At 32.2% G+C, this 17,332-nt stretch overlaps 1 protein-coding gene across 5 annotated transcripts in view; it reads left to right on the plus strand.

Moving 5' to 3' along the window:
- Positions 1–4,537: 4,537 nt before the first annotated feature.
- LOC114131218 (innexin shaking-B) overlaps positions 4,538–17,332 on the plus strand; it is a 43,275-nt gene continuing 30,480 nt past the window's right edge. Inside the window, exons 1-3 of one of the 5 annotated variants that reach the window (XM_050200607.1) lie at positions 6,065–6,307; positions 6,391–6,546; positions 12,210–12,921. In XM_050200607.1, coding sequence (XP_050056564.1) covers positions 12,562–12,921 — 360 coding nt within the window. In that variant the 5' untranslated portion in view covers positions 6,065–6,307; positions 6,391–6,546; positions 12,210–12,561. Of the gene's footprint in view, positions 4,757–6,064; positions 6,547–11,404; positions 11,566–12,209; positions 12,922–17,332 lie in introns of those variants that run through there. The other 4 variants (XM_050200608.1, XM_050200606.1, XM_050200609.1 and 1 more) reach the window with 4 other exon arrangements.

The raw sequence follows: 17,332 nt of genomic DNA on the forward strand, positions 1-17,332 counted from the left end.
TACCATCAGTATAGTATATACGCTGTATGAATAACAAAATAATAGTATATGTTTGCCGTTGCAGGTGTCAAACATTTGGAATCAACATTTCCATATAGAGGTAAATTAAATTGTATATATATTATATTATTTACGTTTTTGGCTCGCACTTATTATCTGTATTCTGTTCACAATCATGTGCTTGTATAGTGATGCCAGTGATGGTATATATTTACAACTTAGATTCATCGGGTGTCCATGCATATCTAAAAGTTTATTTATACTATTAAAGTAAATAAGTTTAGGTAGGTAAAATTATGGTATGGTCCATACATTTTTTAATTTGTTCATATGCAATAATAAAACATACAGACGTCTGTAATAATTACAAAAAATATTATTTTATAATATATATTATGTCTAAAAATGAATTATCAATCTCCATCTATTGAAGAATAACTTTATAAGTACTAAGTAGTATCTATTTGGGTTAGGTTAATCTAACTTAATTTGGCTTATAGTAATTTATAATATATAGTGGACTAGTGGAGGTAAGTTCAAAGTTGACAAGTTTGATTGTTGTAAGTTTAGTGATAAAATTATTGTCAATTCTAACGTCTTCAACTTAATGTTATTTTAATATGATTTATAGTAAAGATTGTATAGATTGGGCATTTTAGAAGTCATCTGGTACTGTTAACTATAGTGTTATTAGGGATTTGACTGTTCCTTCTAACATTAGTTTTAGATGGTTGATTTCTAAAAAATTAATGTGATACAGCATATTATTTATTCTATAATCTATAATAATTGAGCTCATACTATACAACAGGGGTGGCTAAACATTTTTTGGTTACGATCTACTAAAAATATACTTCACCATTGAGGATCGACTTCCATAACATTTTTTTTTCTATTATTGATTAACTATAGTTATTAAGAATAAATAAAGCGCGTAGCCCTACAAATAATGATCGAGTTTGAAATCGTCCGAAATCGACCGGTCGATCGTGATCGACTGTTTGGCTACCCCTGCAATACAACTTAGTTTTATAGTTAGGTAATTAAAAGTTAAATATTTTGAAATGAAATTTTTTGTGAGCTCCAACGTTCCTCTCTGTTTTTTTAAATATTAAATAAAGTTCATTAATTTTGTATGCTTTAGCGTTTTTATACTTTTTGTTTCGTACAGTGGCGTACGTAGAATTCGTGTATGGGGGCGGGGTTACCATTTATGTATATGTATAAAATGTTATTAATGTAATATTTTATAAAATAATTATACCTACATGTTTCACTTCTGGGGGGGGGGTTAAACCCCTAACCCCCATCCCCGTTGGTAGGCCACTGGTTTCGTATAGCATTAAAGTTCTTATTATTTCTTATTCATTTATATATGTTTATATTTTTTTCCAGCGATAAAGTGCCATTTGAATAATGCTTCATTATTGAAAGTAATTATTGATAATATATCGAGTTCAGGCAATCTGTATTCAGTTTATAGATCATAATCTCAAGCTTCCAGTCTCCCATAAAAACATGAGTAATTTTATAATTAACGTATCCTTTAATTTAGTATGATAACTGATGAACATTTTTGTCAAAAGTTGTGTAGGCACAACTGTAGAAGACATCTATGACTATACATACTAGATGTGACTTATACATTTTAACATTTATATACATCCAGGCCCCAGGGATTGGAGATAGTGAGGAAAAGCGAAAGAAATCCGTAAACCGTAAAGTTATAAATCGTGTCAGTCAGACGACACCTCCAGACTCAAATTATGTTATACTGCAACGTAATGTCTATTTAAAATGCGAGCGGTGTTTAAAAAAAAAAAAAAGTAATGATAAAAATAATAGTTATAATAGTAATAGTAAAAATAATAATAATAATAATAATCCGTTCCAGCGTGCAGGGATCGCGTATTACGGTAATAGTATATTATATATACATATACTATAACGGTGTGCGGACGAAAAAATGTATTCCAGTGATAATCCTGTAGTTAAAATAACTCGGTGACGTCACACGTCGTTCTTTCCTATTCTAACTTTCAGATTCAGAGTCTGGACACTCTTGGGCACAGCGATTAAACCACAACGGACTATATAATATAATATACTTATTCAATCGAATTGGCCTACACCGTCCATTTGTTTTTCATGAATTATTTTTATCATTTTTGCCGTTTTCAAACAAACTATACTTTGTTTACACGGAGTATCGAGAAACATCTATTTAACTAGTTTTGTCATATTAACTATGAAAAATTAAAGTGTAAGTTATAAACATGGTAAAATGGTAAGTACTTCGTCAGGGAATAGGAATGGCGTACTCATATAGTTACCTACCTAATATGTAAAAATAAATGACATATTAGAGTTAAATTTCTGAACAATACTGGGTGCATATTGTATTGAATGAATTTCAGTAAGATTTGCTATGTCGATGGGTTTAAAGTTATTATAGATAGGTGCTTATTTATTTTTGAAATGTTGTATACGTAATTAGGTACGTAAAACCTTAAGGTTTGTAAACTATTAAGTTAACTTATATATTATTGTAACCTATAAGCTATAGGTAATAGGTACTAAAAGTTAAAACAATCCCACCCTACTAAAATTAAGTAAAGCATAATTAAATTAGTTCATGTATTTTATGAGCATACTTAAATGCATCACATGCGATATACTTACCTAAATAAACAATAAACACTGGAGTAGATACTTATATCTTATTACTATGATAAATCTTTATACATAATAGTATAATACGCATAAAACATGCATTATATTATGCGTTTATCTTAATAATATGTTTAATTATTTAATAATTTTTAATTGGATAATATTATTATAAATCATGAGTAACTAATTTCATTTATTTTTTTGTATAGGAAATTTTAAATAGTAAAAAAAAAAATTGCCAGTTGATAAGTGAATACTTACCACTCTTGTGATTAGCTGTACAATAGGTGACAAGTAGGTCACTGTAAGTCTATAATAGTCAATAAATGTGTTAAATTTAAATGCAATTGTTGAAAATGTTGAAAAATGTTGTACCTATACGAAAAATGATATTGCGCTAAGACGTCTATCAGCAGTCTATATCATTAAATAATAGGTAGTAGGTACCTAGTAACTAATTAGTAAGTAAATTTCATGATATGTTATTGATATTGCTATAAAATAATTTACTATTTGACTACGGGAAGTTGATTTAATTTTTTCCAAATCATCGCATTTATTAATTACCTATTAGTACCTATTAATTATTATAATCATATGCATATAAAAAAAAAATGATTCATATTTTTATATAGTTATAAGAATAATTTATGTGGAATTTCAACTTACCAAACAAATAATTTTTGTATGGGCATTTATAGAAATAACTAAAAAAAATTGAAAATTGGAAGTGTGTAAAAATAGATCAGAAAAAGTTAAAATATTTAGACAATTTCATTATAAATAGAAATAATAATAAAAACATTTGGTGAACATTTTAAGTACCTATCTATGGTTATTTATTTTTGAATTATAAAAACAAAAATTTGTTAAATACTGTTTTTTTTTTATAAACATTTTAATAATAATTAATAGGTACTAAGAATTTATTATTTTGAATTTTCTTAAGTACAAACTAAATTCAATTTTTAATACTAAAAAAAGTATACCTATTGGATTACCTATTCAGTATTGATTTCGTGACCTTACTTCCCAGTCGAATTTTATATTGAAAATATGATAGAAATAACCTTATTGCAAAAGTAAAACGAACACAATTTGATATAATTCATCTACCTTCTCTATCATAAACGAACAAGTTTCAATATAGAATCTCAGCGGGGAACTGTAAACATTAACACTATAAATTGCATTGATCTTTAACAAAGGCTATCATTCTAAAAAAATTCTACTTATTCATATACCTATATAGGGATGCTGAATAATATAATAGTAGGTGAACAATATAATTGAAATAATTTGTAATATTATACATACATTTAGTAAATATCGTGTATTCACATATATTTTCATCTTATATAGTGCAGTCAAACGAAGAAAAAATTAGTTTTACATAATTATTATAGGTTTAAAAACATTTTAATTGACATGCCATAACGGAATTGAAAATATTGTGTAATGTTGAATCATTTCATTCGATAAGAATATTATAGGCTAGTCTTTTTTTTTAAAGAATCCTATTTAAAATTTGATTTAAAAAAGTTGTATAATGTTTTGTTAATCGATAAATAATTAAAAAAAAAATAAATACCTATTCAAGTTTTTCAATAAATTATACGTCTGTAATTGGTATTACGTATGATATAAAATGACCTATAAATTTCACTGGATATTCATGATATGACTTATTGAATGCGATTGATAAAAATAAAAAAATATTGATTTTATGATACCATTATATTATGTTATAAAAAACTTTGATAATAATTTTTTGACAAAATTATGTAATACAAAAACTTTAATTTTATTATGTGATATACATGTGTTTAAATGTATAAATATGAAACTTATTGCTGGATTTGAACATTCAGTGGTTATTTGTATTATGATCCTAGAAAGATAAATTATTTAAAAGTATTACTATTTGTCACATTCAAGCTGCAAATATAATATACCTATACTGGATTTGGATACTAATTCATATCAACCTCGTGTTTCGTGATTTTGGACAAAGTTCACCTAGTACCTGCATTGGCGTCGAGTCAGAAATCAGATTTTTGAATACATTTTAAATAAATACCACGTAAGTTAAACATTGAATATTATAAATTATAATATAAACGATGTGGTTGTTTGAAACGAGAATGAATAATAATATACTGTCCAGAGCAGTATGGTTGGTATGTGTACTATGAGATGTATTGTTGATATTTTATAGGTGGGAATGTGGGATGGAGAACAATTTCGGAATGTTTATAAAAAATTAAACATTAAAGGATATATTTTGGTTATATATTTTAGTACATTTACTAGCTTAAATTTGCACATTACTTCAATAGGCAATAGGACGTTTCAGCGTTTTCCGTGCCAAATTAAATACAAATCAAACGGCATGTCATTTAATTTTTCTTGAAATAAAATAATCAGCGAAGGAAGTCTTACAGGTTTAACTGTGAAAATGGTACAATAAAATGTATTCGAGCTTTTGAGTAATGCGAAAAGTATAATGTGGCGTGGAATGGTTATAGTGAACACAAGAAACATAAATTAAATTAAGAGTCGTGTTTATCGTTTTCCTTAGTGTTATGGTCAGGATATATTTTTCGAAAATATCATATCGACAGATTTGGTTTAGCGCAGATAACGGAAGCACAGTAAAAAAACGCTAAAGTCGAACAAAATACGCGTGAATCCCGAACAAATCGCGTCAAATCGCCTTTTGACTTTTTCTTAGTTCACAGTTCTCAGCTGAAACACAAATCTCCGCACTAAGGTGTGCTTTAGCTAAATTTAATTCACTCGCACTCGTGTGAAGTCGATAAGTGATAAGGTCACACGTACACGCTAGTGGTTAATTACTAGAAATCCAAAACTAATGCATACACGTTTCTCAAATTCATATCAAAAACACGACGGTTTGAAAAAAATGTTTCTAGTCCCTTTCAGCCTTCACGTTAGTGCTGCAGTATATACGCAGAGAGGCGATAGCGAGACGAATGACGATAGGGTATAGACATTTAATAATAATATTATAGCCGTGCTTTTTTTAATATATATATATATATAGGCACACATCACACACATTTCATACATAACGAACCTATATAGGGGCTCCGGAGGGAGAGTAAATCGAATCGGTGAGACCGCAACACACACACAAACTTACAAACTACTCTCTATCAAACGCATACGCTCGAACTCGCACACGATTACACAGACCAACACACACACACTCGAACTTAAACACGATTACAGACCAACACGGACACATGCGGTCGCGCTGGCGAACGGAGGGCGGAGAGAATACGGCCGGCGATTTAAATATAGAACGCGTGTGTGGAGCGAATATCGCGTGCGTGTGTGCCGAACGGCGGGCGGAGACGTATGGTCGCGCTCAGGGGATTCCGTCTTCGTACTTAGGCGTCTGTGCGTACGTCTACAAGTCGTGCGAGTGCCGCCGCCGTGTGTAGCCGACGACGACGCACAATATCATTAGTATAATATAGTAACAACCACGCGACACAATAATGATGAAGTGTATAATATAATATATAGGTACCTATTATTTTTATTCTATATATTATCATACGAATTGACGCTGGCGGATTCGCTTCGGTTCGGTTTAACGCGCGCGGTCGGTATCCATTCGTCTTTTCATCGCCGCCGTTAACCCGGCGACGAGTCGTCTATACATCATTATAATTTATAATATTATAGGTACCAGAATAATTGTTGTATTTCTCATTCGGGGCGTAAGTGCTCATTATTTGGTGTTTCGCGCACCAGAACCGGTTTCCGAGTAAAACAAAAAAAAAGCACAACCCTCGAAACGCGGATTTCTCCCCGCCGCATTACCGCCCGACCGGAAAAAAAGTGAGTACCACCAATATAATACAATTATAGTCTTACCTTGTCTAATAAAAATCTTGCCTATACCGGCGTCTAACGTGGGTAACGGTTTTTTCGTCATTCGTCGTCTCGCCGCTATCATCGACCGTTTTCAAAAAGCGACTCGCGTTCCGACACGTCTTACACAATTTTTGAAGATTATAGTACCCCACCGTGGCTTAATATGAAATGATATAGTTACATATCTAATATACATAATAAATAAAACGTATTACATATTCATATAGTAATAATAATACATTATTAGTTATTACGTACCATCACTGATTCGTTGTGTTCGATGGGACGAGAGATTTTTGAATTCGAGTATCGACAAATTGAATTTTAAATTATCGCAACTTAGGTATAAAATTAAAATAACAATTTCTACATAAGTCTTACTTCGTGAATTTAATTGATACCGTTAATACACAATATTTTAAAATCTAAAACGTTTCTGATTTTTAATTAATTTTTCGATTTATTATTTTACTTAACACGATAATCAACCAAATATATTTTAATTCTAGTGAAAAGGAGCTTACAATAATATATATTTGTTCTAACACACTGATTTGTAGGAGAGTCGGTTTTTCACCCGTAAGTCATAATTTCCACTTCTAACCAAATTCATTTTTTTATATCCGATTTGTATCTATTTATACATACCTATATTAAAAAAAAATTATACCATTTCACTTTGACGTTAAATCAAATTCTTAAGTCTGGGCATCGCATTTGAAGTTGTACTGGTACTTAAAACGTTCAAAATTTAAAATACGAGGTGAAATCATAATTTACAGATGCCATAACGACTTACCTCTGTCCATAGATGCAAAAAAAAATATATGGCTGCCATATTTTAATTTAAAGTGGTTTAGTTACTAGTGGTATACTTAACATTGTTAAGTTAAATAATTTATATAATCATCCGAAAAGATTTTAAATCCAGGAATGTGTAATAAATAATTTTTTCTGTGAAATTTACCACTCATTATACTCATTATTATAAATAAAAAAAACTGGTACAATTCTTATGTATAAAAAAAAAACTCAAACTATTTATATTTATTGTTTCATCATACAACTCTGGAATCGCAGCGTTTGCTAAAGGTTTACCGTTTAAAATAACAAAAAATTAATTCGAAAAATTAAATTGGTTATCGTACTTAGGCATCACTAAAAATAATCCCAGTCCCGTATGTAAACGCTTAAAAAAAAAAATTAGTTTTCGTTTAGTAAAAGTGCACACGTTAAAGAAGTCGTTATTTCAAAGCATACCAAATAATAAATATTACCAATTATACCACCTACTTGTGACAGAATACACACAGTAGTTATTTGTACGAGTTTATGTTTATTTTAAATCTGATAAAAATAAATATTATATGCACTATAGGATTATATTTACTGGAGTTTTTATATGTAGGTTTCTTACTACCGTGTTTCGACATCAACGATAATAAATTATTCGATAATATTATACCGAGGCCGACAATCGTGGAGATTAGTTTTGTATCTTCACTAATTATAGTCCGTTACGAAAATTTTTTACGAAATATTAGTGCGTGTCACATCAGTTTTTATTATAATGGGTTATAATATGTTGTTTTTACAACAGAAATCCAAAGAATTCCTTTAATTTGGTCAGTGATAGTTGTATAAAAGTGTATTGTATATCATTAATCTCGGACTATGCCAAAAATAATAATTTAATGCAATTATATTTAACGATAATACTGCAGGTCAGAAAATTGTCACAGATAAATCGTTGGTCAGCGTTCGAAACAATTAACAAAATATAATAATAATTTCTACTGTATGGGTCAACTCTTAAATTGTTTTATTTTACAGTCTAAGGAAGTGAACTCGTCATCTTCGTTCTGTTTATTCTAGTATTTTGTGTAATTTATTACTATTATAATACACGCAATATAAATAAATAATAATATAATACATCGTTTTGGTTTTATTAATTAATAATATTATGCCAAAAAGTGAATACTGATTAGTGGACCTACGCTTTTGTCCTATAAATAAGTGTTTACAATATATTTATTTTTTTTATTCTAATTTCACTTATACGTTTTGAAAATTTATAATAAAAAATGAGTGTGTAAATCATTTTCTACGTTCCATTTATTTTTTGTATAAAATAAGTGGGAAAATGTATTTTTTGTGTAGATTTGTCGACACAAAAGGGATTATAAAATGTAAGACAACTTCGATATTTAATATTAATAATAATTCCAAATTTTTTTATAGGATTGCTTATACTAGATCGTACGTGCACCTCAGGTTGAGTAATGTTGCCCTATGATCTATTTAATATGATACTGAAAGTTTTCTCTGTGGAATATCAGTATAATAATGTATTTTATAAACATATAGAGCAGAAAATATGTTTATCTGTATTTGTTGTTAAGTTGGTTTTTCTATGGAATATTGAAATGAATAATAAAAGAAATTATTTTTAGTTTCTTGTATAAATTACTGAAATCTTTTAAGTTTTAGAGTTTTCGAACAACACTCATGGCAAAACGTTTAATTATTTTACTGAAAACTTGAGTGTCAATAACTAAATTTATCGACCACGTTCAATAATCAAAGTGTTTTTTCTTACAAATCGGATAGAGCACCAAAATAAAACACATACTGTAAGCGTTATGGGTGCGTAAATGCTTATATGTTAAGTTATTTTTTCATACGCGTTAAAATGTAGACCGTTAGAGGAGTAAAATAACTGCAACGGCGTGTACCGTATACCCCGGAAAGCGGTGTTGAGTAATTTTAAACCGAATTGGTCATAGTAAATGGTATAACACTATATTATAACACGCGCGCTAAAATAATATGTTATTATTGAATATATAATATATTACGTATACATTATGTACGATAATGTCTCGACCAAGGACCTTAGTCGATTAATTTACGTTTCCGTTTTAATACGCGCAGTGCGGGAAAACAGAAATAAACGCTTTCGTCCCGATATATAATAATATAGCTGTGTCTATATAGACTACATTATAATATAAAGTCTGTCGGCGGTGGCGTTCACCAATTTTTATTTACTCGATGGCGTTGGCGTCGACGGTGTACCGGTGCACGTGTTAAAAGGTTTACGATAAACACCGCCATAATGCATATTATAATAATGACCGAAAAAAGGGGCCGCATACTAGTTGCGTCTCAAAGATAGCTATATGAAAAAAGGTCTAATTCGAATTGCTTCCCGAGTTTTCGTACGTTGTATCCGAGTTGTGGTCCTGCTTTTTGCGTTATGTTACAGCTCTATCAATATTTATTAAATTGATCAATTGAATTATACGTTTACACCTATAACGTTATTATCGCTGACCGTTTAATTACAACGACTTCTGTGCGAAATACTAATGTCTATCATGATTTTCATTCAAAGTTCAACGCCATGTTCTACAGTGCACATCCAAGTATTTATGTACGAGATTAATCGATGTTTTGAAAAATATATAGTGAAATTCCTGTACAAAATTAAGAAGCACTCACTTAAATAATCGTAAAACATTAATAATTAGTATACAAAGTATTAAGTAATTATCATTAAATATATATATGTGCTTATTATGGCACAATTAGATGGAAATCAGATCAATGCATGTTTGAATTTATAATAAAAATTTCAAAAAATAAATTTTTCAAGAGTTCCATAGTACTATAGTAGCCACCCCAAAAATGACGATATGGGTCATATCGGGTCTAAGTTTTAGGCGATAGGAAAATTTGAAAATCTAGAACTGTTTATCGAACTTTAATATATTATTATTATGTTCTGAAAAACAAGGTTTTAAGCGGGGCCCGTCCAAGACTCGAGAGACGGTTGCCAACAGCAGCTGCAGCGATTTTGATCAAACTCTATACTTGCCGCTTGTGTGTTGGTTCTCGGCGTCGAATCGGCTTGTTAAAATTATTTCACGGCGACAATAATAATAACGAAATAATTACCGTCGCTTAGAGATGTTCAGAAATAATAATAAATAAATATATAAATACATAAACCGTATATAGAATCTGCAAACGACACGCGTTGTATATTATTAGGTATATATTATCACGTGCGTATATTAAAGAGGTTGATTTATAATATTCAGTGTCTCGTCTCTGTGCCGCATAATCCGAAACCAGATCCGAGTCGGTCACCCCTCGCCGGTTTAAACGCGTCCGTCCGGTGACGATAAAAATGGCTTCGTCTTTGAGTTTTTCTTTATTTTTTTACGACCTAGGGGACGAGGAATATTATATTCTTAGGGTCTCGACCGTTTGGCGGCGAGCAGACAGTCGTCATTATACATATATAATATTATAGCGTCTTTTCCACGACCGCATATGCGTGTGCGATAATAATAATAATCATATTAATATAAATATATATTTTAATCCTGTTAGCGGTTTTATACTTTTATATACATAATAATAATATATATAAACATTCACAAGACGTTGTCGTAGTATTATATTATTATATTATTGTCGTCTTATCCGTCATCGTTGTCGTTATCCACTTTTATAGGTATATACACCGCGGTGATAATCGTGTCGCGTGAGTCACGTGTACTTATGGCCTATAGGTGTATACACGTCTCTATATACAGACCGGGTACGTCTTCACTATACAAGAGCTTATATTATACATATAATGTACGGGACCGATTATCATAATAATTAACGTAAGATGGTTTTTTTTTTGTTATTTTCAAAGTCTTCTTCGTCCGTTATAATGGGGCCGATTTATATAGATAGGTATTCGATTAATAATCGGAAATGCACGCAAGCGTAAGCACAATATAGGATTCGCATTCAAAACGCCCTGTGAGCGGATTACGAACTGGTGCGCGCAAATTTAAATTGGTCACGCGCGATATAGTCGTCGGCTGCAGGTTTAGAACCGATCGTGGTGGCGCGCTGTGAAGAAATTCGCGAGTCTTTATAGAAATTCTTGGATTTAAATGTAAGCTGCAGCGATACGTGTGTATAATATTATATTATTATTATTATTGTTATGTGGCACGTCGGTCTCTTGCAAATAGATCGTTTTCTTTGAAATGTACGTCTTCAACTCGGCACCACCCACGTTCTCTACACCAAATGCCCACATTAAATATTATAATATATTATAACGACATTCGCCGCGTGTTAGGCAAATATGAGTGAGTATTTGGGCATGGATCGGAAACATAATATCCGTCGCCGCGTATACGTATATCGTATCGCACGAAGATCGATCGCGAGACGTTTTCTTGGGGATATGCAAATAGGCGTCAAACCCCGTTGTCGTATATCGTGTAAACGATACTTAAATATTATACTGTCGAACACACGATATTCAGAGAGTTACTTTTCGCACTTTTACGGTCTTGGCGCAGACGGGACAGGATCGGAAAGGTTCGCAAACAATTTTTTCGAAATTTATTAAATCGAAATGTACTCGATCGGTTTTCATTTTTAAGACGGTTTGAATAGTATTTCGAGTAGGTTGCTTATGGTTTTTGACTTTGTGCTTTATGCTTTGTGTTCACGATATCCTTTTTGATCGATAATAAAGAGACTTTGTGGAAAATTGTGGTTGCAGTATATGTTATGTTAATGACGCGATGGCATTTCGTTTGCAGGTATCTGGCGGAGGAAGGACAAGAAGAAGCGGCACTGTGCCGCCGGCCGGAGGAGGAAGACGACGACGACGACGACGACCATTGGGGCAGCGCCAACAGTATCGCTGGTGCCGTGACCTGCACTTCCAGCACCGTCGTCATCAAGAACGACAATAACGACGACGACAGCAACAGCAGCAGCACAGCGGTGACAACCATGATGTCGGCCGCGAGTGCGGTCGGCGGCGGCCGTCTGATGGTCGTCGTCGACGTGAACGGCGCCGACAGCGACAGCTGACAGCCTGGACGACTGCGACCGTTGCGGGAATGCGGCGGTGCTTACGGATGGGGTGTCCCGCCGGCCCGGTACGCCATGCTTGACGTGTTCCGGGGCCTGAAGAGCCTGGTGAAAATCAGCCACGTGCACATCGACTCGCCCGTGTTCCGGCTCCACTACAGCCTGACCGTGATGCTGTTGTCCGCGTTCAGCCTGATCGTCACCACCAGGCAGTACGTCGGCAACCCGATCGACTGCGTGCACACCAAGGACATACCCGAAGACGTGCTCAATACGTACTGTTGGATACACTCGACGTACACCATCAAAGAGGCGTTCAAGAAGAAGGTGGGCGTCAGCGTCCCGTACCCGGGTGTGGACAACACCCGCGGCAAGGTGGACGACCGCAAGACGTACGGCTACTACCAGTGGGTGTGCTTCTGCCTTTTTTTCCAGGTTAGTGGACATCACTGCGCCGCGCGCCGTCGACACATTAATTTGTTTTAAATATTTCGGTTGTATGTTTAAGTTGGCACTTCTTGCTCATCAGCACATAATATTAATATAATGATCACATGTTATGACGTTATTAATATGTTTTCAATACCGTTCATGGCGGAAACGAATAACTGCCTCGCGAGCTCATTCTCTCATTTTGTATAGTAAAACCGTTCCTAAGTCGATCCGTCTCGTCGTGCAATGGTGAAATTTATTCGTTTTCAAAAAATAATTTACTTTATCCAATCAATAAGGTAAGATCTATTCATATTGTATTCCATAAGCGCCAAATTTGATGGATAGTATTGTTGTTTATACGTTTTATATACACATAAAAATGTCGTGAGGAGGGGGGGATTTGATCGTCCAAATGGTCTCCGATTGCCACTTTGCCAAAAAAAAGTTCATATCGGAAGTCGTCGTACAAAACATATATTATCTATACGTTCGGGCTAGTATTGATAAAGGTAATTTCGATGGCGTCTTTCTTTCCCCTATTACCATCGCCCCTCCGTAATTTCGTCTTATTAGTTTATTTGTTTTCTGCCGGAAGGGCGCCTCAGACAACACGTCAGAAAGTTTTTGCAGTAGCACACTACCGATATGAGTGAGAAAATTATTTCCGCTCTGGAACTCTAATATCATATTATATACCTACTATATAGTAATCGTTGATCGATGACAACGTTTGGAGAGAATAGTAGTTTCTTTCTGTCCGTTTCTAATTAGGTACTGGTACTATGACACGCGATTTGTCATACCGCACTGTCACCGCAGAGACGTTATTTACCTGTAAATCGGAAGAAAAATAAACCGACGATATTATGTGTACGTCTGACTATTAATGTCCAATATATTATGCACGCGTGACGTTCTGTTTTTTCGTTCAGTATTTACTATTTTATGTCTGTGTAGCGGCGAAACTCGCGTTTCGTATACATCGCGTAACAGTCGTAACGTTTAAATATAGTAAATTTCGGTAGTTAGAAACTCAATAAAAAAAAAGGGGAAAAAAAATTAAAATAATAAATAAATAAATAAGTAAATAGCGGAAAAAAAGCCTAAGAAAACTCTCGACCACACATAAGTAAACTCATAAAACTTCGACCCGCCCAACCGTCGTAATCGGTCGTAAATCGTGTGAATTCCAAACAAATAATCTCATCGCGGGCTACAAACAATAATATTAATAAGTATACTAAACGTTGTTTTGCTTGACACGGCTTTACGCTCCTCATCAGAACTCGGGACAACCGTCATTACACAAATACACAACAATATAATGTGTGGCCTATAAGTATAAAAAACGGGCGTTTCGTTGACGTTTTTTAAGACAAAATATAATATTATTATGAATTATGATATTATAATTTTTAATCATGCGTGACAAATCGAATTCGTTTTGTCTGTATATATTATTATTATTACGATGAATATATATATATATACATTTATATATTTATTTATTTAGCGCTGGTATAGCCTTATCAATAACGACTTGGTATGATACTTTACGATTTGCTAATGTGGTTAGTAATACAATTAGATTAATAACATAAAATATTGTGTACATTTATATCAACTTATTTTTTTCCATTACAATAAAACGTTAAAATATGCTTTTTAATTGAACCATATAAAAATGTTTATTGCCATAATAATGTGTATAATATGTCTAATGTTTATTGCCGCTAATGTTACGCTTTTATATTATTTGGACATAGATTACTTTCTTACATTCTTAGGTTTCCTAAACACGTGTTCGATTGATGTTTTGACGTATATATTTTATAATATGTTTATTATTATTAATATTATTTAACCGAATGACATTACGGTAAAATTTTACTATGACTTATTGAAGCCATTGAAGAGAACGGAAATATTGACCACTATTTTAGAAGTGACCATTCTATACAAATTATAAAAAAAGATATCAAATACGTAATATGTACATTGTACATACTAAAAAAATGTATTTATGGTACGTACAATATACATATATAATGTATATATTAATATAATTAATATTCTTTAGAATATTCGCTATTCGGTGCTTCAAGGGTATTAATAAATTTTTCCCATAGCACCTAACTTATGAGTTATGAGACTAAAAAATATGGCCGTTTAAGAAATTTTTTTTATAATTATCAAAAATACTTAACTTAAGGAATTTATAAGGTATGATCGATATAGGGTATATTATAGGCGCCTGCAAAGGTACATACTTGTATGTATGTATTTGTACATGCATGGATAATAATTTGTAAGTAGTGATCGGCTTAAAATAACAATTTTGAATATGTTCAGAGAAGGAGTTTAGATAATTCGAGAAAAACTAAGTTAACATTCATGATAATTCAATTAACTTCACGCGAATTCGCTGTTAGGGATTTTTTTCTAACGATGTTTACAATTTTGTGTTCAGATAAAATATGTTCGATAACGAATAAATTAGATTTTGATTGGAATTCTGCCATTGTGGGTATTATACAATACTCTAAAAAAATACATTATATGACTGCAGCATCAGTGATGATGAAACAAAAGCTTTTATATTTTCTTTACGCTCTTTTGTGACATGTAAAAGCAACTTAGCATCGGTAAATATAATTTTTATATGTTAAAATTAAATTGAGTTTATTTTTACTGCATAATATAATTTGCACGTGCCCAAAGATGACGTGTTCAATCTACAGAAAAATAAATTCCGCAAGTAATTTTTTGCCGATGTTTATTAAACAAAATATAACAATAATAATAGTCTTAAACCATGATTGGGAAGGAAACGAGTATCATTGATAATATTATGTTATTGTATATAACTAACAACTATTATATAATACATATTATATACACATCAAACACGTGTGTTCTAATGTGTATATCTCTCGGACGAAGTTTATTATTTTAAATCACGGAAAGTCGTACCGTGAAATTAAATAATTTTGTTACAATGTTTGTATCGTCATCGTCATCATAATCGTCATAATTATTATTATTTACATGTGTCGCGAAGATACGGTTAGTGGTACAAAATTATTATTAAGCTTAATCATAAACCAAATGAACGCGCCAAACCTTCGACCTCGGTTTGTCAAAAAAAGCAATTGTTCATTATAATATATTATAGTGTTAATATGTTGTAATTCATTATAGACGAAATTAGTACACAACGACAACACGTTAAACATTTTAAGACCATAATGAGTTATTACTCATAACCGATTTCCGATACTAGATAATTTATTATTATTATATTTCTGCAAATGATTGAGATAATTGGTGTTCTAACGTAGATTAGTCGTTTAAATAGTATCTACATAATATCATTATATAGTTGCGGTTGCAAATGACCATGTAAAATTGTATTTATTTCACCCTAACATGAATAGTGTACTTAACAGAATCTCATATAAGAATAAAACAACGAACACGTCATGCGTTCCTCTAATGTATGAGTATATAGTTTTATATACTAATATAATACTACACTACCTACCTATTGTCTTTTATTATCACGGATTATTGGATTAACGATTTATTCGATCAATTTGTGCGCATATAAATTCCCACGATATTAACAAGGACAATTAAAGAGAAGATTACATTATAGTAGGATCAGTCTCGAGAATCGTATTTATAGATACGCCAGTAACTAATTAAAGCATTTGTTTTTTATTATTAGTTTTATTACACTAATATATATATAATTATCAATCATATGGATACGTGTAAAGTGTAGAGCAAAAGTTATCCACAATAAGACAGTGGGAATTTTATCGTTCAAAATTTGATAGCTATTGCCATTTGACCAATATCTCACCCGATGATGTACCTCACTACCATATGTGATAATTTCCTAAATTTTAATATTGATTTATTTTATTATGTAGATGTAATATTCATTACACGTTATTATTTTTTTTGCTCACATTGTTCACTGATGTATGTTTATAACTCTCGGAGTAAATCCCGTTCACTTGAAAGTAATGTTCAATTTTAACTCCAGCACCTCTAGTCATCCTTTCTTGCCCACATATTCACCCCCATAGATGACACTAACTATCCAATATCTATACTGTTCTGCCTCACGGTGTTCCATTATTACCGTAGCATATTGTATTAAATAATGATCGTAACGATAATAATAAAAAAAAACAATACTGACGTATCGAAACGATTTAAATTCGCGTGCTGCATCAAACGCATTTTTTAGATATAAATGGTAAAAAAACATAAACGGAGTGTCCGCGGGAAGGGAGGAATGTGCCACCTGGTAAAGATCATCGCACGTGCGGTTGAAAAACTATACCATATATACCTACACCACGGTCCGCGTTTGGCTGTCGGCCACCGGAACAGCTGT

This window comes from Aphis gossypii, chromosome 2, assembly GCF_020184175.1.
Source record: "Aphis gossypii isolate Hap1 chromosome 2, ASM2018417v2, whole genome shotgun sequence".
In the NCBI taxonomy this organism is placed as follows: domain Eukaryota; kingdom Metazoa; phylum Arthropoda; class Insecta; order Hemiptera; family Aphididae; genus Aphis; species Aphis gossypii.